We start from the raw sequence: 22772 nt of genomic DNA, 5'->3' as shown, positions 1-22772 counted from the left end.
ACAGTGAGGAGCCAGCTCGCTGCGTTCTAACAGGCTTTACTTTGCTGTTTTGTATCCTTCTCCCCCCGGCTGCATGGCACTGCAATAAATGCTTTAGCATTTTTAGAAGTGTAAACACCAGCCCCTGCATGGATGGGCACATGAACGTTCAGAAACAGACAGGAGGCACCATGCCACTACCTTTTGTGGAGGCTGCTAGCAAGGAACATGGGAAGTGCTTGGTAGGGGTGTCACACAGGAGGACTAAGGACTAACTGGAGGCAGTCTGAAAACGTGGGTAAACTGTTGCCGATGATTTTTGTCCAAGGGAAGCATATAGGGATAACTTTCAGGCACAACCAAGCCAGGTCACAGCTGAAGCAGTGAAGTGGGTCTGACATGCAGCTTGGATAAAGGAAAGATCTCTGCGGGGCGTTCAATTCTCTTTTAAAGGTTACATTCCCCTCTAAAGGTTATGTTTGCAAATGAAAAACAAGACATTAGCGGGGTGATGACTTCAATGCTAGGTGTTACTGTCAAGCAAACAGAAGTGCTTATCTGTACCAGAATTTATTTAAATACTTAGAAAATGGCAAAGTGCAGGACTAACTTAGGAGAACAGTTAGTGTATTGTCACTAATCTTCAGGAAGAGCCCACAGCTCCTTTAGAAGTTTTCTGTATGTTCCTATTTCCCAGAATATATACAATATTTGATGATATTGTTAGTGTAGAGGTAGTTTCAGCTGCTGCATAAATCACAGGAAATTGCTGTACAGATGAAAGAATCCTCTCCGTTAAAGATACTTTCCCCTTCCTTTCTGGCATGCATTTGTTCTTCTGCTTTCTTTCATGATAGTTTATTCCTTGCCTGTTTACAGCAAAGAGAGATAAAATAATTTAAAAATAAATACAGTTTTTGAAAAGGGGTCGAGGAGAGTCCCAGCCTCTGGCATCAGCACAGGGAATTGCATTGTGTTTTAAAAGTCTTCTTTTAGTGGTCGTTCTCAGAAATCCCCACTGTTTTTCAAAGATACATCTTTTGATACTATTTGCCAGGGTTTTCATTGCTTCAAAAAGCAAGAGGTTAAGCAGCATTTGAAATCTGAAAGTGCTGCTCCATGTTCAGGCTATTTTAGGAAAGCATTTCAATTGCCCTTGAGTATGACAGCTGAGAGCTTTTATTCTTCTTAGAGGCTTCTGCAGCTCTTGCTCAAGATTTACAGAAGTGGAAGCCAGTGCTCATAGCTTGAGGTGGCTGAAAGGTGGCCAGTCAGGCTCCCTGGAGTAATGGGGTTGCCATCAAAACCATGGCTTTGCTTAAAGTCAGTGGAGGTGGGATATCTATCAGGTTAGAGACCTATGAGGTGCCCCTTGTATGTCCTGTGTAGGCACCTCTGAGCCCTCAGGCCCAGATAATACTCTGGGCATTACAGCATGCAAATGGGCTGAGATGGAGCTCAGGCACATGACACTAAATTTTAGGGTCTGGAGAACTGTGAATGGCAGAAGAGGCTGCTATCTCTCTATCCCATCCTGTGGCCATTCCCTTTGAGAAGAGTGCTTGAACATTGGTGGTTTCATGTGCTGGTGAGCACAAATGTGGCACACTGTGTGTGCTTCGGCAACCAGCACCTTGTTGACAATGAAAAAAAATCTTATAGCTCACATTTGAAAGCAAAAGTGTGTCTCTAGGTAAATGGTGGCAGCTGCTGTTGTCTGTGGCTTCCTTTGGTCCTGAGACCTCATTGTTCAAATGATTACCCCAGGTATGGATTGAAACCTCCCAAATCCCATATAGTCTGCAGTGTTTAATATTCCTTTATTCTCCAGGAACTGTAAAGTAATTTCCCATGCCATGCTGTCTATGTTAATTCTATTTTTAGTTCCTAGTCTCTCCCTTCCTCTCAGCCACTTCCCTCTTCCTTTTGCCTCCATTCATCCCCATCCCCATCCTTGTTAGTATGCTAGGGAGCTATGGATGCTGCAGTATAAGGAATAGAAAAGTCTGGGAAAGCTACACCAAGAAAACATTTGTTCAATGTGTCTGAAATTGATCTGAGATCTGTTTGCAGTTTCCTCAGGGACTACATGTTTTTGCTTTTATCTAGAAGGCACAAAGAAGAATAACTAAACAATTTCTGTAAGATGCTGTTTTCACTGGCAATAGCTGTGGACCCTTATTCTGCACTAAACAAAGTCAGGACTTTGCCTTGGCAATGTATTTAACAGTGTTGTTTGCAGAAGAGTGATTTGCTGTCCAAATCTGGACAACTGATGTATGAAAGGCAGCATCCTTTTGGCAAGGAGGAGCTCTCCCTGTTCACGGCCACTTGAAGAGTGCTTGCTATGGGCCTACTGGTGCTTGTTATTGAGCAAGAGTATTTGAACTTCCCCTTCCCCTCCCTCTTCCCCTTCCTTTTCAGCTTCCCATGTGGACCTATGCAGTTCTGTAATGTTTTGCCCTGAGGGTGACAAATGACCCACCTGGGTGTTTATGTCTCTCCCTTGTTCCCACAGTATGATCTTGTGTGCGCCAATGCCTGGATGCTGGATCTCTCACAGGCTATCCTCAATCTGGGGTTCCTGGCTGGTGCATTCATCCTGGGCTATGCTGCAGACAGGTACAGTATGAGTTCTGCTGTCCTTTGGTTTGTTGGGAGGTGAAATCACTTCCAGTATCACCTGAAATAGGCATGTGTCAACATTTTGCAGGTTTAATTCCCTTTGGATAAACATCCCCAAACGGTGCTAACAAAATCCAGCCAATGTAATTTTTGCTCTGATTTGGGCTGGAAACTTTATGTGATTGTACTTACTGGTCCTGTTTGGACCTCAAAATTCCATGCAATGAGCTTTTCTTGTGGTTTTTGATGTTTCCTGTGCACATCTGGACCCAGGAACGGCAGAAATAAAAAGGAAGAATTCAGAGCAATTTTCTGGACTGATGTTTACTTGAAGGATGGCACCATTAATAGGCACCATTGATGAAGAAAGCAGCTACTTGAGGAAAGAAGGAAGGGGCTCAGTGGGTAACTCTCTCCATTCACAGGCTGTGCTCATATACTTACCTCTGAGGTCACAGCTCTTGCCAGGCTCTCTCTGAGAGCTGGATGAAACCAAGGACAAGTCCCTCTCAACCTTACCTATTCTGTGATTCTGAAAAGGTGTGGGTGACATTCAGGCTTGAGTACCTAACCTGTGCCAGAGGCAGAGCTCCCATGAGCTCTACCTTGCTCTGAGAGTAAAGAAGGGAGCCTAGTTTGTGCTTTGTGCTGCTACTTAACAGTAGTCAACCTGTGCATTGGGTGAGTGCACCACTGATGATTTCAGTGACAGAGCATTTTTCTTCAGTTTGTAAATTACTTTCTGCCTGGTTCATATTTTCTTTTGTATCTCTAGTAATAATAATAACTTATAGTACAACTTCTTCATAGGTAGAAATACTTACAGGCTTATCTTCATCTCAAATGGAAAATTTTGAACTACCAAACAAAAGTAGTTTCAAGGAGAACCTCATCTTTCCAAAGGATATAGTAATAAGGGAAAAAGCAAGGCAAAAAAGCGGCCACAGCATTGAGTAACTTAAAGTATCTCTGTTCAGTGTCTGGCTGGGCAATTGTGACACTAGCACCTCAAAACTGTGAAAAAGCAGAGATATTACAGCCAATTATTAAAAGAAAATAATACATCTAGGAGTATGTGTGTAGTAAGCCTAATGTAGCCTACTGTAGAACTGTGAATGTTGTTCATTGACAGCACTGGGGGAACGTGCTGCAGCCAGATCATTTCACTCTTGTCTCCTTGACAGCACTCAAAAGAATGGATCTTGTTGAAAATTTCCTGGGTTTTGTCCTGCATTAATTCTTTTCATGAAACCCTTTGAACAAAATGAACAAACAAATACTGTTGCAAATACTTTATGGTAATATAAACAGCTGCATCATTTTTCACTGTTTCTTCTTAAAACAATGAGAAAAGATCTAGTTGTGTTCCAAGGACACAATTCCATGAAACTACAGGAAGACTTTTTTTTAAGTTATGGCTTACCTTGGGCACATAATTATGTTTCTTGCTGGAGAGTGAGATTCCTGAATACATTAGGCGTATTTTGAAAAGAAGTGATCTAAACCTAAACCAAACCTAGAAAATCACACCGAGTAGGTAAAGCAGAAATTATTTTCACAGAACTGGCTGTAATTATTATTAGAAGACTAATTTGTGAAAACAGAAATTCCCAACAAAAATTGCCCTTATTAAAAACCTGATCAGATCAAACACCTGAACTGGAATGTATGGGCCATAGTTTAGATACAAAAAGACAAACAGTTTTCTAAAACAAAATGAGGGCTGGTGAAGACATCACTAGTTTTGAAATTAGTGATATAAAGACAGTGATAACTACTACAGGGAAAAGAGTTCCATATCCCAAGGGCCAATACTACAAAATTTCAGAGAGCTACCTTTCGGAAAAAGGCTGGTCTCAAAAAGGCACTTTCAGATCTATCACTAAAATGAAATGTTGAGAAAAAAGAAAAATATTTGTGTCTTTTCATGATTTCCACTTTCTTTTCCTTTTTCAACAGATATGGCAGAATCCTCATCTACCTGCTGTCCTGCCTTGGGGTTGGGATATGTGGTATCATAGTGGCATTTTCACCAAATTTTACTGTATTTTTGATCTTCCGTTTTCTCCAAGGCATGTTTGGCAAGGGAACCTGGATGACATGCTACGTGCTGGGTGAGAGCTTCTTTTTTTCTTGGTTAGGAAGAGTGAGGCATTTCTGGAGGACAAAGACTCTTGCTACATCTGCTTGTCATAATATTTTTTCGTGGGAACAAAGCACTGGTCCTAGAGTCAGCAGAAAAATAATTACCCAAATCCATCCTGGTTAATGCATTTGTCCTCCAATGATTAAGAGGCGAGGGAATGGATTATTCATATATAAACGTTTTGTTATTACATAGAAGATAACCAGGATGATAAAAATCTACAGAGCAGCCCCCAAAGAAACCGGATACACAAACAGGGACATGGTTTATTTTGGCAGAGTCTGAACATCTTCCACAGATGCTCAGAGGAGTTTGCTTCTCCTCACTGGGAGGACAGCTTGGCTGGCTGCTTTCATTCTTTAGCTGGGAGACTTTGCTTAGTGTCAGGCTGGACACCAGGGTCCTTATTAGGGTTATTATTTTCCTGAAAAGGGAAAAGAAAGGGAAACTTTGTTATAAATAGCATCAAAACAGCAGGGATACGGAATCTTTGGTACATTATAATTTATCAGTCTATGGTCTATAGCAGTGAAGCTCCTTGCATAGAAAGCTTCCTTTTGACAGAGAAAGAATATTGTTGTGATGTCTTGAATGACTTCCAGGTTCAGTAAGGCAGTCATAAAGCCTGAAAAAGCCAGATGGTGAGGAAGACCTCCTACAGGAGATGGGATGTCAGATTTACTTAAAAATAAAACCAGCCATTTGGTGATCTACTGTTATAAACCAAAACATTGTGATAACATCATGATATAGGGCAAAAACTTGTATCATTGCTGTTGTCTGTGAGGCCTGTGACAACTGTTTAAAATTCCTAGTGGAATTTAGATGAATGGGAGCGGAATTTTAGCCAGACATAAACACTTACAGTGGGACCTGGGAGCACTGGGGTGATGTACGTGCAAACATACCAGTCTAGCCCTATTAGCATCTAAAGCCCAGAAGAACTTTGTTTTTCTGGGCAAAGTTACACTGCTGAGCAGCTCATGTTCAATATCCAGTGAAAGGACCAGAAGCTGCTTTTCCTCTCACTTCCATGCACATGGCTTAGTTTTAAACTGAGATCTTATCTTGAAACTTTGGCAAGTGCTCTAACCAGCAATGTGTTTTATGGCAGATCCATGGCTTCCTTAAAATGGCCAAGCTTGAAAGGAATGTTTTTCTATGCTCAGATCAGGCTGCCTGACTTTAGGGAAAGATTCGGAGATCCTGAGATCCTCAGGTACACTGTATTACTGCAGACCTAAGCAAGGTGCCTAACTCTTGGATAGGGTGCTTCCTTCTAAATCCCTCCAGGGATTAACTCTTATCTCCTGGGATTACCCAGAGTGTTTGCCAACCTAACATCTCTTAAGAAACATATACAGACCATAAGTTGGTTTGCACCATGAGGGTGGTTGCTATTAATACATCTCCAAAGCTCTTGATCTGTGTTTCAGGCTGACCCAATAACCTCCCTTTGCTTTTACATACGACCCAACTCTTCTGGGGGGCAGTGCTAAGCAGCTACCTTTAGGCAACAGAGTTGCCCCTGAGCTATGCAGATGTGACGAATAGTCAATAAAAATGTTTGTGGTGTCATATCTCTCTGCATTGCAAGACAAAGCAAACCATTGCTACTTGTAAAATTGTGCCTGCTTTAGTAAAACAAACAAACAAATAAATAAATTTAAAAGAAAGTGTTTTCTGTGTGTTGCAAACCAAGGTAAAACCCTCTGCTTTTAGTCTGAAGGTGTTGTAGTGGTGACACTTTTGGAACAAACAGGAGACACTTTTTCATGCGTTGCTCACCTCAGTTGTGGATGTCACGGCCATGGGACATTGCCTGAAAGACAGGCATAGGTTTCACAGCTATTAGACACAGTCACAAAATAAAAAATCCACCAAATAATTATAAACCCCCCCCAAATAGCAAAAGCTATAATTGTCCTAATAAATAAACCAGACTGGATCATACCTTACCCTCAGAGCAACCAGCATGGTGTGGTTTAATTCTTTTCCCCACCGGTGCCTTGTCTATATTACCTGCTGGGAGCAGCCTCTGCCTGAAGGACCCTCTTGTCTGGGGCATGTGCCAAAACTGCCCCAGGCAGAATGCTAAGAATTGCCCACCAAGCATGATCGTGATGCAATCTCAAACCTGTGTTGTGGCCCTATGTGGATCAGTAGTAAACACGCAGACAGAAACCCCTCTGGCTGAAGGAGGGTGCGTGAGTTGATGAGGAGGTGTCACCAGTGTTTGCCCTGGACAGCCTGTGACACTCCTACACTGCTGAAGACAAGATGCTGGGCTAGACAGACCTGTGGCCTGATACAGAATAGCCTTCCTTATATTCCACCTCTTATAATTTTTTTTTTAATTGGGTTTGTTTCTGTGTTATTTATTTTCGTTTTGTCTGCTCAGTGACAGAGATCGTTGGTTCTGATCAGCGGATTGTTGGAATCGTGATTCAGATATTCTTTACCCTGGGAATTATAATTCTCCCTGGAATTGCATACTTGATTCCCACCTGGCAGGGGATCCAGCTGGCCATTTCACTGCCCAACTTCCTCTTCCTGCTCTACTATTGGTAATGTTGCTGTCATTGCTCTAGTCTTTATTGCTATTGCTATTTGAGCACCTTGAGACTCCTGCTGTGGTCCCAAGTCTCCAGAGTGGAAGATGTAGGTTAAGAAGAAGATATTTGCATATTGTTGGCTTTGTAATTTGTGACTCCTTTTTAGTGAACCACAGACATACATTACTTTAGTTTTTCTACCCAAAGTTTGTCTCTCTGATCAGCCACAGCTGGCCCTTCACAGAACCCTGCTCTGTTTATAAGGTTAATTTGACCAAAGTTTATTTTTCCCATCAGCCATGAGACCCCACTTCTGCCTCTCATTATCTGCTCAGTTCAAATCTGACCTTGCCCTCAGGTCCCCTGAAGGACAGCTGATGAGAAAGCAGAGCACTGTGCCATGGTAAACACCTGTCTCAGTGCAGCCATCCTATGGGATGGATCCGAAGAAACTAACTCACAGAGCCTCTTCCTGAACATTGCTTCCTTAAATGTTGCCTGCCTTGAACTTCTAAATTGTGAATCCTCTTAATCCTAGGCTAGCAGAAACTGAAACACCCATCAGTGGTATTGCTTTGTGTTCAGTTTATAGAAGATGTGTGTGTCTGTCTTACAGTGATACAGCCAGAAGCTTCCTGATCTGCCTGGACGTGTTACTCTACGTGTTTAATGTTGGCTTTCATTGCTGCTATTCTACAGGAACCTTCTTAGCTTGTTGGTTATACTTTTGACAACCATTGTGCAGACAGTTAGATTTCTGGTTTTTCAGCTTTGCAGAGTATAGATGTAGTCTATTTTCCTCTTTCTTGCCCACTAGGATCAAATATTTTACTGACTGACTGGAAAAACACTCCTCAAAAGTGTTTCTGTATCCCAAAGACTGAAAAATCAGTGTGTTTTTTGTTAACACAGGGTAAAAGATAGAAGACTTTGGATTACTTACGATGTTACAGGGTAAAAGACTAACTTATGACTTTTGTGTTCTTACAGGGTGGTTCCTGAATCTCCACGTTGGCTCCTGACACGCAAAAAGGGAGAGAAAGCGTTAAAAATCATGCACGACATCGCCAAACACAATGGGAAATTTCTCTCACCACATTACTCAGAGGTACAGTCATGTGTTTGAGCTAGGGTTTTATTCTAAGCTTTCTTAACCTTTGGAAGGTTCAGAGGTGTTAAAATGCATTCTCTTTAAGGCACAGACAGGACTCTTGAAGGGTCACACCAGAACAAGATTGCAAGTCCTACACCTACTTTGTTAATTGCAAGATGGTAAAAGTGGACTGGCTGGAAATATACGGGCTGAAAAAATAAGTTTGCAAAACAGGTGTTTCTTTTGTAAAACTCCTACCTTAAAAACTTGTGGAAAATACCAGAAACTAACCTGAGGGACAATAGTATTTCACAGCAGTTTCCATTTTAACTGACAGAGCAAGTGGAGATAGCAGGATCCACTTCCCTGGCTCCTTTTCTTGAACTTTCTTTACAACTCAAAGAGAAGATGAAATTAGAATTTAAGTATCAATTTTCTTCCATCTCAATAGAGAGAAAGTACACTGCAAAGTTCACAACTGAGGAAGCTCTCTCTGAGATCACTATTCACCAAGTAGGACGATATGTGTTAGAGTTACAGACCTTTGGCCAGTGGTCATGACAGAACTGATGCATTTCCAATAGCATGGTTGTGGCACTGCAGCATTTGGCTTGTTCTGTGTTGGTAGCAGTGTCTGGCTCTCAGACCATGATTATTGCAGTATTGGCCTTATGGTTCTGTGACAACAGATGTGGTTTACTGGAATGATCATTAAAGTTCCTTTCAACCCAAACCATTCTATGATTCCTGTGCTGGGGACCCCGGAGCTGGATGCAGCACTCCAGGTGGGGTTTCACCAGACTAGAGGGACAGAATCCCCTCCCTCACCATGGTGGTCATGCTGCTTTTGAGACAGCCCATGATACAATTGGCTCTCTGGGATCCAAGTGCACATGACTGGGTCATGTCCAGCCTCTCATCCACCAGCACCCCAAGTCCTTCTGGGCAGGGCTGCTCTCCATCTGTTCATCCCCAGCCTGTGTTGATACCCGGGGTTGCCTGGACCCAGGTGCAACACCTTGTTAAACCTTTTGTTAAACTTCATGAGATTATGAAAGGACATAGACCTTTTGGAGTGAGTCCAGAGGAGGGTCATGAAGATGATCAGAGGACTGGAACACCTCTCCGGTGAGGAAAGGCTGAGAGAGGTGGGGTTGTTCAGCCCAGAGAAGTGAAGTTTCCAGGGAGACCTCAGAGCAGCCTTCCAGTACCTAAAGGGGAGTTACAAGGGAGCTGGAGAGCAACTTTTGTCAAGGGCATGAAGTAACAGACCAAGGGGCTTAAACTGAAAGAGGGCAGTTTCGGATTAGATATTAAGAAGTAATTCTTCACTGTGAGAGTGACGAGGCACTGGAACAGATTTCCCAGAGAAGCTGTAGATGCCCCATCCCTGATAGTGTTCAAGGCCAGGCTGGACAAGGCTTTGAGCAACCTGGTCCAGTAGACAGTGTCCTGCTCATGGCAAGGGAGCTGGAACTAGATGATCTTTAATGCCCCTTCCAGCCCAAACCGTTCATGATTCTATGAATTACTGTCTTTTGCTGGGGCATATACACCTGTGAGATTCCCACATCCTGGTCAGTATTATGCAGTGCCAAGCGTGCCCCAAGTCATGTAGCAGGAAGTTTGTGCTGCTGCAGCTTCCCCTCCACATTCAGCCCTGCATTCCTACACCCACTTCCTGTCTAAACATCAGCATTTTCAAAGCATCATGTCAGAAAGATGCGTCTTTCCTTGCTTTTTAAGTTGTATTTATTTTTTTTTTTCAAAAGTATCCATGTTCATGACCTTAAGCCACTCACAGCTGCAACAGATTAACCTCCACACATCCAGATTTGTGCTGGATCTGTTCCTGAGACCTTTTAAATGTATAATCTCTGTCCTCCTTTGTGCTGTGCCCAGAGGAAAGAGAGCATCTCAAGGAAGCACATGGGTAATGGATCAAGGGTATTTCTCACATTAACAGATATCAGACTTTTCTTTCATGAAACAACTCCAGAATTTCAGGCTAAGTGCTGCAGGTGTGGAGGCCCAGGGAGAAGTGAGAGGCATTATCCCTCAGTGCACTTTGACTCAGATTTTCCAGTATGTCTGTATCAATGTCATTGGCCAAGTCCCTTGCATAGCTCTGGATGTTGCAGCTTTGGGTTTTTCTTGGCATGCAGAAACCACAGATGACCTTTCTATGAAAAAGGATAAACATTTGCTGCTTTTGCTCTGTGAGTTATGACCCTGGTATAGGTCAACTCCAAACAGAACTCATTACATTAATTGTAAATTATAAACTCTTTTTTTCCTAGTTGCTCATATTTATCCTAGCATGGAGGATTTTTTCAAACTAATTTTCTAATTCTTGGTCTCTGTCCAAAACCAGAATGAGCTGCAACCCTCTGAGTAGGAGCTGCTTCTTAAGAGAATTGTGGATCAAAACCTGTCCCTTTATATAGAGATTTTTTCCTACCCTATAGACCATATCTAAACATGTATTTCTTACATACATTAACTTACATGTGTAAATGTTATATACATGATATATGTATAAACATGCATGGCCTATGCAGAATTAAGCATGTGTAGAACTATATACATAAAAAATAATTGTGGGAAAACTGGTATGTAATTTTGTTGGAACATGAAAATATGAGGGAAGTTATAAAACTTCATCCAGGGTTTTCAGCAGTGTATCTTTGGAAACATGTGCCCTGTCACTGAATTCCTGGCTGCACCGGTGTGAATAGCAAAGCTCTCCTTGACTTCAAAGAACAAAAAGAGGATTTCTTCCCCTGCAAAGAGTTGACTCTCCATAGTGCTTTTTTTCTTCATCTGTAAAAATGTGCTCAGTCATGCTTCGGGTTATTTTGACTTTATTAAGACATAAAAATACAAGTGGCACTTGTGCTGAATTTATCTTTAGTCCTCTGGAAAACTAAAACCATATTTGCACAAAGTCACAACTAATGGCTGGCGGCCTGTTCTTATAAACAACAGACATGGCAGCTTTATAACCATGTTATGAGAGAGTCCAAGAGCAGTGCAGAAACCCAGCAACCTCAGCTGCCTCACTAAGGGCTCTGGCATGCAGCACAAGTGGCAGTGCTTTGAAGAAAACTTTTGGCTCTTGTTACAGAAGAAAAGTGAGACGGAGTAGAAAGGAAGTTCAAACAAATGTGGGGTTTCTCTGTCTTACAAAGCTTTGTGTCAGTCAGTTATGAAAAAGTCATGTGTAAATACATCCAGCCAAATCTCATCAAAAAGCAGTTGTGCTACCTTATAATACAATAAAACAAATAAAGAGTGAAAGCTTTGGGCTCAGCCCTGGCTGAGCTGATGAGACCCTCAGGCAATGCCTTTGGCTTTACCTGTGTTCTCATCATGGATCTTCGTGTTGCCTTGAGCTTCTCCATCCCTTCACCCCTGTCTACCCCTGGCCTGGGCTCCTGCACCTGTGTGAGCAGCAGGTGCTGTGGTAATAAAGAAGAGTTTGCTCCTCTCTTTGCCCTCTTAGGCCTCCTCTCAGGAGGGATCAATAATGGAGAGTTAAAGCAGCAAGGCTCCCTAAAATCCTTCTAAAAGTGGCCCAGCAGGTTTAATCCCATGTCCCCCACAGCTGCTTTGAGGAGCTGACAGCAATCCCAGCTGTGGCTGCCAGTTCTTGGGCAGTCATGTTCCATCCCTGCCTAAAACCACCTCTGCCTTATCTCCCTTGCGTCTTCCTCACTTGCCAAACGATCATATGAACAAAGGGTTTCCACCTGGCTTGGACATCATGGTTAAAAACTGCTGGCCAGAGTTAAAAACAGGCTCAATCAATGTAACTAATCCCTTTTTGGCCCTGCTAGTATTCTGGCTGTGTCATATCTATAGCAATGAACTTCAATGGGTAAACACAGCCTGTGTGAAATGCTGCTCTTTTCTGTTAGTGTTAAACCTTCTAATCAGTAATTTCATTGAGTGTCTCTTTGTGATTGTATTGGAGGCAGCTGAGAACAGATTTATTATACTTTGTAGGCAGTATGAGGACAATTAATTCATACTTAGCAGGTTTTTTTCTTTCAGGGTAAAAGCCATGTTCAGCACAGTGCGTGTGTGTTTGAAAACACTCTGAATTTCATTAGTTGAATATTTTGTAGCACCCAAGCACTGTCACAGATCTCTCGCTCCCTTTCTCTTCTTGCTGTCCAGCTGTGCCACCAGTGATATTCCCAAGCCCATTTCTTGCTGCTCAGCCCCCCTCTCCCTGCTTCCCTCCGCCCATTGCTTTGCCGTGTCTCCTCCTCTCTGCCACTCTTTGCAGAAGGCAATTCTGTGCCCAGTGGCCCTGATGTGACAATGACAGCTTATTACTTTCCAAGAAAATCCAGGTCAACAAGGAGGAAATAATTTTTCCATTCTCAAGTAAAGACTGGGGATTTTTTAATCGATTTTTGCACAATCATCATTAAGGAAAGCCCACAGCCATGTCCAGTTATTAGCTGTTCTAGTACCTGTGCACTGCTCTGGAGTGCTATGAGCAGCAAACTGGCTCATCAGCACCTTTGCTTGCAGGACTGGAATATTGCTGATCACCGTATTTACACGGGAACTCTGCCCCAGTGCCTGCCTGATGCCTGACAGCTGACTACTGCTCACTTATCTCCTCAGATAACTATTAGCAACGAGGAGGTCAGTAACCCCTCCTTTCTTGACCTGGTGAGGACTCCCCAGATGAGGAGGAACACATTCATCTTGATGTACGCCTGGTGAGTGCCCATGTCAGTCCAACTTGTTACCAGGGTGGTGGGTTTTGAGGAAAGATTCCCTTGTGACTTTTAGGGTCTCTCCAGCTTCTTGCAATCATCTGTTTGCCTCTCAACACTTTTCTCCCTTTGCTGTTTAGGTTCACAAGTGCCCTGATCTACCAAGGGCTTGTCATGCGCCTGGGAATTATCGGAGGAAACCTCTACCTAGACTTCTTCATCTCAGGAGCTGTGGAGCTGCCCGCTGCTTTCCTAATCATAGTGACAATTGATCGCATTGGCCGGCGCCTGCCCTTTGCCATGAGCAACATCGTGGCAAGCATTGCATGTCTCATTACTGCCTTCTTGCCAGAAGGTAATTCCCTTCCCTGTGTCAGGCTCTTCAGGTCAATGGCTTCTCTCTGACACCCCCTGAGCAAAGATACTGTGACACACAAAACTGCACATAAAAGAAAAAGCATCTGGTGATACAGGCAGCACCCAGTCATGGAACAATACACCTTATTTGCACATAGATGGCCCTGCAACATGGAATAATCATATCTTTGATGGGTTATGAGCAACAGCTGGGGGCAGTCTTAGAGAAAATGTCTGTAAAGGCCCTGTACTCTCTTTAAAGACAAATGCAAGGGAAGAGTATACAAACATAATGGAAAATACATTCTTTGACATGGAACACACTTAGTGATGTAAGAAATCAGTCATTTAAGCGAGTCATCTTGGTAGTCTTTTCCTTTACAAACAAAACAATGCAATCCTCAACACAATGTAGGGGCTGTGGGACAACACAGAGATTGTTGCCCTCACTTTCGCAGGGGTTTGGACAATGCTAAGAGGCTGGAAGAAAGATAAGGCTTTTGATTAAGCCATTCTTATCTGGTTTCAAGGACAACTAAAAGGTCTGATATTGTACAAAGGCTTCCCAGCACTTCTGTCTTTTCTTTAAATTGTTTTCCCTACCATGTTTTTTTGGGGGGGTTCTTCTGGTTGTTTTTGGTTTTTGTTTGTTTTTTCTTTTTAATCCCTAGGGAAGGATTTGGAAGTGCTTTGAATTGTGTATAACCACAGGATTATGCTTTCCCTTACCGTAACTGGGGACCAGCAGCTCAGTGGACATGAGAAAGGCTTTTTCCTCCCCAGAACTATTCCTGTCAAAGTGAGGGACAGTCCCGGCCATCCTAAGAGGCTTTAGTTCCTCAAGTTATATCATGGGGCTGCCAAAAGCTTTCTTTCAGTAGTGGTGAAGTGCTGAGAGGACCCTGCCCAGATGAGGAGAGGACATCTTGGGGATTAAGATACTTGCAGATTGGACACTTAAGGTCCAAGTCCTGCTTTGAAGAAGTCTGTTTACACAGATGGAAAAAAATGCAGCTCTCAGCTGTGATCTCCATCATACTGTGTTGCTCACACGGTTCGAGTCCCCTGGCAGAGGGAGGATCCACATGGACGTCACCATCACCGTGGGAGTCTGATGGACTAAAGGGATGCCAGGGAGATGATGTGGATTTGTTTTGCTCTTTCCAGCCTTTGTTTTTCTTACATGTTTTTGAAAACAGAACTTTTCAGGACATAGACAGTGTCTCGCAACATGGGATGAAATTTGATGGGGGTTTGTTTGGTTGTTTTGGAAGGGAATAAACCCAAGTGTCTCATTTTTTGGTTCAGAGAAAACTGAAGTGTTTTCTTTTTCTTCCTACTGAAAGTTTGAAAAAACACAATCACTGCCAGAGCCCTCTCTGGTGGCAGAGCTCCTCTTTGTGCCGAGTTCGGACTTGTTTCACTTGCCTCCTTCTCTGTCTAGTCATGGTTAGACCATGCAGGAGACTGTCCTCTCCCAAGGGCATGGCAAAAGTGCTTATCACATTCCTTGTGATGCACTTCCAGAGATCACCAGCTCTCCAGAGAGAGGTTGCTCACAATGAGTGGGGCAGCTCTGCCTTACCGTGTGTGGGTGACCACTGCACCCCTGCTGATGTACAAGGGCTTCCCACTGATGTATTCAGGGAAGTGGCTGCTCACTGGAGCTTGAGTGGAGCTGGGAGAGCTGGGCAGAGCCAGCGGAGCAGTGTCAGGTACAGCCCACGCCAGTCATGCCAGGCATGCTGGAAGGGGACGGGAGGATGACCAGGAGTAGCATAATTAGGAGTGTATCTAATGTGCAGCGGCTAGAAAAATTACAAGGGGTAGGTGGACTGCTCTAGGGACAATTATTTTACTGCAGCCTCCCTGGAAGTTTTTAAGAGATGTGTAGATGTGGCACTTAGGGACGTGGTTTAGTGGTGGAGTAGGAGGGTCGTGTTAACGCTTGGACTCAATGGTCTTAAAAGTCTTTTCCAACCTAAATGATTCCATGATTCTATGCAGCTTTAGAGCTACCTTCCTTGTGGTCAGAAGGCTTTGACAGTGTTTCTTACAGCATAACATGCTTGTATAGATAAGTACTCCTTTGTGGAGCACAGTCGGATGTGGTCATGGAAGTTTCTGATGGTTATTCTCCCACCCATGCTGTTATGCCCCACCAGCATCTTGAATCAATCAACTCCAGTGATTTCTAACTCTCCAAAGCAGCCTTACATGATGTTTGAGAGCAATAAATGCCAGTATAGATTGATACCTTCAACAGTGGCCTTTCAGTCTGATTTGCAAAGTGTTCCTATGGTATAACTTCTGCTGACAGGGCCTGGGGCTCTCAGAAATGCTCTGCTGGTGTGGCAGAGCACACTTCACACAGAAGTGTTTCTTTTTGTATGAACAGGTATTCCATGGCTCAAAACGACAGTTGCCACACTGGGAAGACTGAGCATCACAATAGCTTTTGAAGTTGTCTATCTAGTGAACAGTGAATTGTACCCTACGACACTGAGGTACGTCAAAAGCTCCCAGGAATCGTTCAACTTCTCCATCTGCTTTTCCCCATTTCCTAGTTCACTGTCCTTTAGTTAAACTTGGTTTCCTCCAGAGTTTTCCAGCTGAATAGCCACTGCTTAATGTGGATGGCATATACTGAAGAGATAATTTTGGAGCTAAGTCTACATTCTACTCCTTAAACATCTGTTTATTCTGTTTGGTAGCACTTCTCTAATATCTGGTATTTTTGTCTTTTGCAGAAACTTTGGTGTCTCCCTGTGTTCAAGTCTGTGTGATCTAGGTGGGATCATAGCCCCGTTCCTGCTTTTTCGATTAGCAGCCATTTGGTTGGAGCTACCTCTAATTATTTTCAGTAAGATTTGATTTACAATGTACTTTTGGTTTAAATATCCTTCTCCTAACAGAGCTTTTCTTTTGGGGTAAAAGTAGTGTGTGGCCTCATCTCCACCTCAGACCAGCGGTTCTCTACCTTCAGGCCTAGAGCAAGAGGCTGAATGGCAAATGGGTGAAATGTGAGTGATTTCACTGCACAGTGTGGAAGAGCTCAGGTCTGCTTAGGTAACTCCACTGAAGGAGCAAAAAAACTATGTGAAGTGCTGTAAGACTGAGAAAGCTTACAGCTAGGTTCTGTAATTGCATGGGAGTGTGTGGCTAAACGAGACGTCTAGGAGGTAGACGTGACTGGAAAAAAATCAAAATAAAAAGGATAGAATAAGAAGGAAAAACTGCGCCAATGACAACTTTAGGTGAAAACAAAATTGGAAAGACAAAAGACTTTTTAAAAGATTACCATTATTTCAAGAAAAGACATAGATAGAAGTACAGTGTTCACATTATCTAATTATTAAATTCTGCTGCTTCTGAGGGACACATGAATTCCCTCTATCTTAAGTAAACAGCTACGAAATCAGAGGAGATCAGAGTGAACTGTGCAACAGTCAGGGAACATTTGATTTTTTGCTCCAGCCCTTCTATTTTTGACTTACTACATTATGTGAATTATATCTATGAAGGAAATTATTCCAAAATATCCATTTGTAATTCAGCTTGTATCTGAATGCTGTTCCCCAAGGAGGAATTTTTATTCTGAAACACATAATTTACTTTGGCCATGGATAAAGGAAGAGAGTATTTCAGGAAAATCTCAGTGGTTTCAGGAAACACAGATGCATCTGCATGACAAAGCCCTTTGAGCAAAGGCAGATCTGTTCTCCGTGAGAAATACCACCCTGGTTCCAGTGCTGTTTTTATACATTTGCCCATGTGCACTTATCTCAGGTTTTTGACTTCTGAGATCTCCCTTTGGGGAGATCAGGCTGCAAATGAACTCCTAGCCCTCAAGTGATTTTGTAGTAGGCTAAATTAATGTAACATAGAGGTATTTGATTAGAGTTAATCAGAAATAGCTGATGCCCTTAAAATGTCTCACTTCAAACTTAATCTGAATAAGCTTTTCTTACTGGATAAATGCTGAAAATAGAAAAGTAACAATGTTCTTATTGCTTTTGTATTTCTTCAATATCCATTGTAGGTATTCTTTCAGCTGTCTGTGGGATCCTAGTATTGCTTTTGCCAGAGACAAAGGGAATCTCATTACCAGAGACAGTGGAGGATGTGGAGCAGCTTCCAAGGTATCAGATGTATTTTCTTCCTTATAGCTGGATGAGGTTTCCTGAGGATGTTGTCCTCCAGCTTTACCAACTGCCATAAAGCATTGACATTCTCCAGTGTCAAAGTAAATTTCCTAGTTAGGCTGATGCTATGAGTAGGTGGTATTTTCCTCAACAGAAACCTGAACTTCACAGTATCACTAAGGAAGGCTGTTAAAAAAAGTCTGGTGATAAAATCTGTATTTTTCTCATAGGGACACAAGTTTTCCTATGCATCTCTGGAAGCAGAAAGCAATAGTGTGCAAGAGAGGTGCTGCAAAGCATAGCCTGCAACTCTCTGCTTGAGAAAACCAGCCCCTTACCTCAGTCAAAGCATCCTGTGAAGAACGGTCCCTTATCACAAATGCAATTCCACAATTTATGAAGTCATTTAAAGGTCACATATGAGATGGATTTATAGGTGAAAAGTTGTAGGCACAGCTTTCCTGCTCCTGGCACACAGCAAGCCAGACTCTTCACTGCCCTGCAGATATGAGGGGAATATTTACACCTTGGCTAAATAATTTGAGGATCTAGTGCTATATATTAAGGTTTCAAGGAGAGGCTTTGGATATTATTAAGAACTTTTGCCTGATTCAATGTACAAAATAAAGAAGGAGGAATGTATCAGTACTGCAGCTTGGACTACAACTTGAACTATGTGTTTTCCTGATTTTTCACACTTATATCCCTCTCCCCTTCTGTTTCAACAGTCATTTTGGAAAATGTGGCAAGAAACGGAAACACCGGGACACCAACTCTTACATTTGATTTTTGAAGGACAGCACTGAGCTAAGAACTTTGTTCCCATAATGGGAATTTGTTCTCCACCTGCCACCACTTCAAAATTTGCTGCAGAATATGGATTAAACTTCATGTTCTTCTTCTAAGCACAAGGACATTTAATACAAGTAGTGTATTTTTCTATGAATATGGAATAAATTCTTTTTTTTTTCTGAGTAAACTGTTTGCAAGAAGGCACTGTGGTTCTTCAGAGAGAACAAACAGCTTTAAAAAGATGCACTGTCCAGCTCAGTGCCCTTGTATTTATTTCTTTATCTGAGACATTTGTTTATTGTTTTGTTAGGATTTCTGTTTGGGTGGGAAGAGTTTAAACAGTACTGCTTGTTTAAGATTTAGATGACCTTGAGGAGGAGAGGATGACTATTTCAACCTGACCTCCTTTGCCCCTAAAGAATTTGGACAAATAGAAGACATGATAGCTCAGAAAGGAGGGTACTGATCAGGGTGATCAGACCTTTCCCTGGTTGGGAAGGCTGGGAATCAGCAGTGTGCATCAGGAGAACTTCTCTATGGTCTGATTGTCATCCATAGGGACCCTTTTCAACAAAAGCCCTGCTTCCCTCCTTGTTCAAGGGCTTTCTGAAATGCAGCAGCAGTCCTCCTCGCCTTTCCAGGGCTTTATGTAGGGTCATACCCTGCAGAGGGCATTAGCTCTGTGGGACAGACTGTCCTGCTGCCCACTAGTGCCTTTCCCAGACACAGCTGGGGTTCATGTGACACCCCTCATATCTCCAAGGGAAGGGATTCTCCCTGCTCTCCTCTTTTAAATGCTTTTCTAAACACCTCTCTCAAGAGCATGCTGATTTTTTCCTTTGCAAATCATGCTCTCTGCCCATCCCTACAAACCAAATTCCTTTACCCTACCACTGCCAAGGTGACCTGCAATTTCTGTCTTCTGTTCATTATCACTATTTGCCATCTTTCTGTCCTGGGGATAATTTTTTTGGGCTGTTAACAGAGATGTTAAGCTGTCTTGGGCAGGGCTGAGACAGGAGCTTTGGTTATGGAGGGAAGTGTTAACTGGTCCTTTGAAGACGATGTAACAGAGTAACTCTCTGGCTCTGCAAGCGGATTCCAGGGACAGACTGCTTTTCCTTTCTCCTGTATGACCTTCATCAAGAATGGTGTCCTGGCCACTGGCTGGTGAACAATACACTCCTTACAGGGAAGGACTTGAAAAGATGTGGCATTCAAAAGGTATCCTGTTACCAACAGAGAAATAAATAAACAAAAGAAAGTCAGTGAGCAGTGGTTAAGGGCCTTATAAGCTCAGAAAAAAACGTATTTAGCCTAAGCAAATATAGGACTGAGTTTGGAAGGTTCATACCACAAATGAGTAGCACTATAGTACAGTCAGTGAAACTCAATGACCACTGCTCCAGTCTTACAATCCTAAGAGCACACAAGGATTTCCTATGGTAAGGAATATACTGTAATTTTCGACAGTTCCCAACTCTCCCTGCCTTTACCCAGCAACTGCCCTTATCAGCAGCCCTTCTGGAGGAAAACAGGACCTTTAATAATAACCCCAGCCTAATGTTTGCACACTTTAGGCAGTTAGTGATAAAGGCCTGTCTTTCAAGGCTGTTTCTAACTTACTCTGAGGCATGGTAAAGGTCAAAGGTATGCTTAGCAAAAGTCAGTAATGACTTAGAGATATGAAACTAAATGAACATCTCACAATGTATCCAGCTAATCTTGAAGACAACCCAAGACTGGAGCTACTGATACAGGGAGAAAACTTCTCCTACACCCTATAGATAGCTGAAGACAATAGCCCAAGGCTGGCTGGTAGAGACCAGCCCTGAACTGGAAGCTTTGGGCTGGCACTGGCCAGATGCTGTGTCTCAGTGCAGGGTGGAAAGTGCAGGCACCCAGCCACAAAACTCAGCCCAGCCAGCCCCTACTGAAGGCACCATGGAGAACCAGGTGAAGTAATCACATGTGATGCTGGATGAGCTGAACCACTCTCTTCCATTTAGTGTTTCTTCTTTGTGACTTCTTTTTTTTAAAATCAGTGTCTTAAACACTTAAGCAGTTTGAGAAGGACTGCAGAGATCTTTTAAAGCTTCGACTTTCCAAATAAATGTGATTAATATTTGCCAGTTTCTTCTGTTTGTGGACAACTAAAACATGTTGAGAAGTGAGAGATGCAAAGACTTGTTTCTGCCTTTGAGATTATGCTTTGTTTTTCATAGCGTTATGTGTTGCTCAAAAGATAATATAAGTGATAAATTTTGATAGGTGAAGTGGCTAGGGGCAGTGTCAGAATGTTTAATATATTTATTTCTTAAAAATTAATTTTGTAAAGGACAGCAGAAAAAAGCCTGTGCGTATGTTTTGACTTCTAATCTAGTAGCAGTTAGCAACTTCAGGTGGTGTTTGTATTTGATAATTGCTCCTGTGCTAACTCTTATCCCTAACAGGGATTTTGTAAACTGAAAAATCCTCCCATCTCTGTGAGACTTTGTGTTGCCTCATGAAGGTGCAGTGGGTATGTAACGTGGGGTATGGCCAGCGGTTTGGTGACAGTGGGGTTCCACTCCTGTGGGCGAGGGAGGACAGATGAGGTGGTGGAACCAGATGAAGAGCTTCAGTGAAGGAGAACCCCAAGGAAAACCAGCTGCACGGAGGTGGATGCACGTGGGCATGCAGACCACAGGACAGGCTGTTTGTTTAAAAAAAGTTATTCTAAATTCATGTGTGCCTCAAAGCGCTTAATACTTACAGGGATGTCCTACAAGCTTCTCAGGAGGCACAGCAGTGTTTTCCTAAGGTGCATGTGTTGACAGTAAAATGGCTGTTGTGACCCAGCTCACTCAGTGAGAGGCAACTCTTCAAGGAGGGCCCTAACTCTGTCAGCTATAGCTGTCCTGCATGTGTATCCTCCAGAGGCTCAGTGAGAGATCTGAGGTACACAAGAGACAAAGGGTCACCACACCATCACCAAAGGCACACGAACAATGTGAGCTCAGAAACACAGCTGTGTTCTTCCTGCCAGCAAAGAGGTTTCTTGGACCAACAAGCAGGGGGAAGTGCTATTTTGGGTCAAATGTGCCACTGCCACCAAATGTGCTGAGTTACTTCACCCAGACTGTGCAAATGTTTGCTGCAGAAAGTGGCAGTTTTTATTGCCGCTGACAGTCTGGCAGAAGGAAAAGATCACAATTGGCACTTTTTAAAGGGTTGTGAGGTGGGACTTTTGTGGCAACTCACGCATGTCCAGGCACTTCTTACCATTTTGGCAAGGAGAGCAGGGCCAATGGTTTCTCTGTCTACAAGCCGGGTATTAACCATGCATTCAAGAGTTCACATCTGAAGAGCTTAACAAATCACAGACCAAGCTGCAACACAGAATTTCTGTTGCCAGGGAAGTATTGTACAAATCTCTTGGCTGGCTTAATGATCAAAGTGGATATATATGGAAAATATGCAGGAGGGTATTTGTGTTCAGTGAATCCCTCTGACCAGACGGGGTGTGGGATGTGCTTTATCAGAGCTACTCCTGCTCAGAAAGGCACTGCCCTGAGATGATTGCATCTCCCAGAATCAGACTCCAGGTGTAGAAACTTCAAAAATCACCCTGCCACCTAACTATGCTTTATAATTCTCATCTCCCTTTAAGGCAATGTGAGAAAACACCAAACCAAACCAAAACTCCTAGGATACAAAACATCCCTTCTGTATGTACAGGCATACAAAAACATAAAGACAATTTAAAAATGATGCACAGTTTGGCTTGTCTGGGGGTGCACCTCTCCAGTGCATAAAATGGACAAGACAAATCCCACCTCAGGAGGGGATTACTGTTACTTGGAGTAGACTCAGCACATTCTGGGGATGCAGGAAGGATGCTACACAGAGCTGGGGGTCCCCAGATGCCTGTGGGGAGCTCCCTGGTTTATATGCAAGAGAGTCGGGATGTGAGCAGGAGTTCATAGTCAGCAATTGTTTCACCTTGGCAAGCAGGAGTCAAGCTTTTCCTGGAAAGCATTTCAAAAGGTTTAAGCTTTCACTTCCTATAACCACATGTGTACATAATCTTCTTTTAGAGAAGAAAAATGTACATCTTACAGTTACGTAGTCAGATAATGCTATAAAAAGAAATAAATGGGTACTGTGGACAACTAGATTTTATAATATGTAAATGCATTGTCACTACTTGTGGTAATCATTGATAGCTATTTTCCTTTCTTGCTAGGGACTAACTTCAGGGTCAGGCTGTTTTTTATTCACTGTTTTATATCTTTGATGCAACATTTATACTTTTGCTGACACATGTATTTCCATGACAATAAAAAATACAAAAACACAAAC

General features: G+C 42.8%; 1 protein-coding gene across 1 annotated transcript in view; it reads left to right on the top strand.

The window, feature by feature from the left end:
- Positions 1-22771, top strand: part of SLC22A3 (solute carrier family 22 member 3) — a 30083-nt gene extending 7312 nt beyond the window's left edge. Inside the window, exons 2-11 of the mRNA XM_042017090.1 lie at positions 2498-2601; positions 4564-4718; positions 7152-7317; positions 8296-8413; positions 13040-13137; positions 13275-13489; positions 15890-15998; positions 16242-16354; positions 17534-17633; positions 18365-22771. Coding sequence (XP_041873024.1) covers positions 2498-2601; positions 4564-4718; positions 7152-7317; positions 8296-8413; positions 13040-13137; positions 13275-13489; positions 15890-15998; positions 16242-16354; positions 17534-17633; positions 18365-18422 — 1236 coding nt within the window. The 3' untranslated portion in view covers positions 18423-22771. The remainder of the gene's footprint in view (positions 1-2497; positions 2602-4563; positions 4719-7151; positions 7318-8295; positions 8414-13039; positions 13138-13274; positions 13490-15889; positions 15999-16241; positions 16355-17533; positions 17634-18364) is intronic.
- The last annotated feature ends 1 nt before the right edge of the window (position 22772 follows it).

Source organism: Corvus kubaryi, unplaced genomic scaffold, assembly GCF_017639235.1.
Source record: "Corvus kubaryi isolate FWS band 111438036 unplaced genomic scaffold, C.kubaryi_AGA036_p1.0 split3-73, whole genome shotgun sequence".
Classification (NCBI taxonomy): domain Eukaryota; kingdom Metazoa; phylum Chordata; class Aves; order Passeriformes; family Corvidae; genus Corvus; species Corvus kubaryi.
Note: the sequence above shows the minus strand (reverse complement) of the source record. Positions and strands in the feature narration are given on the sequence as shown.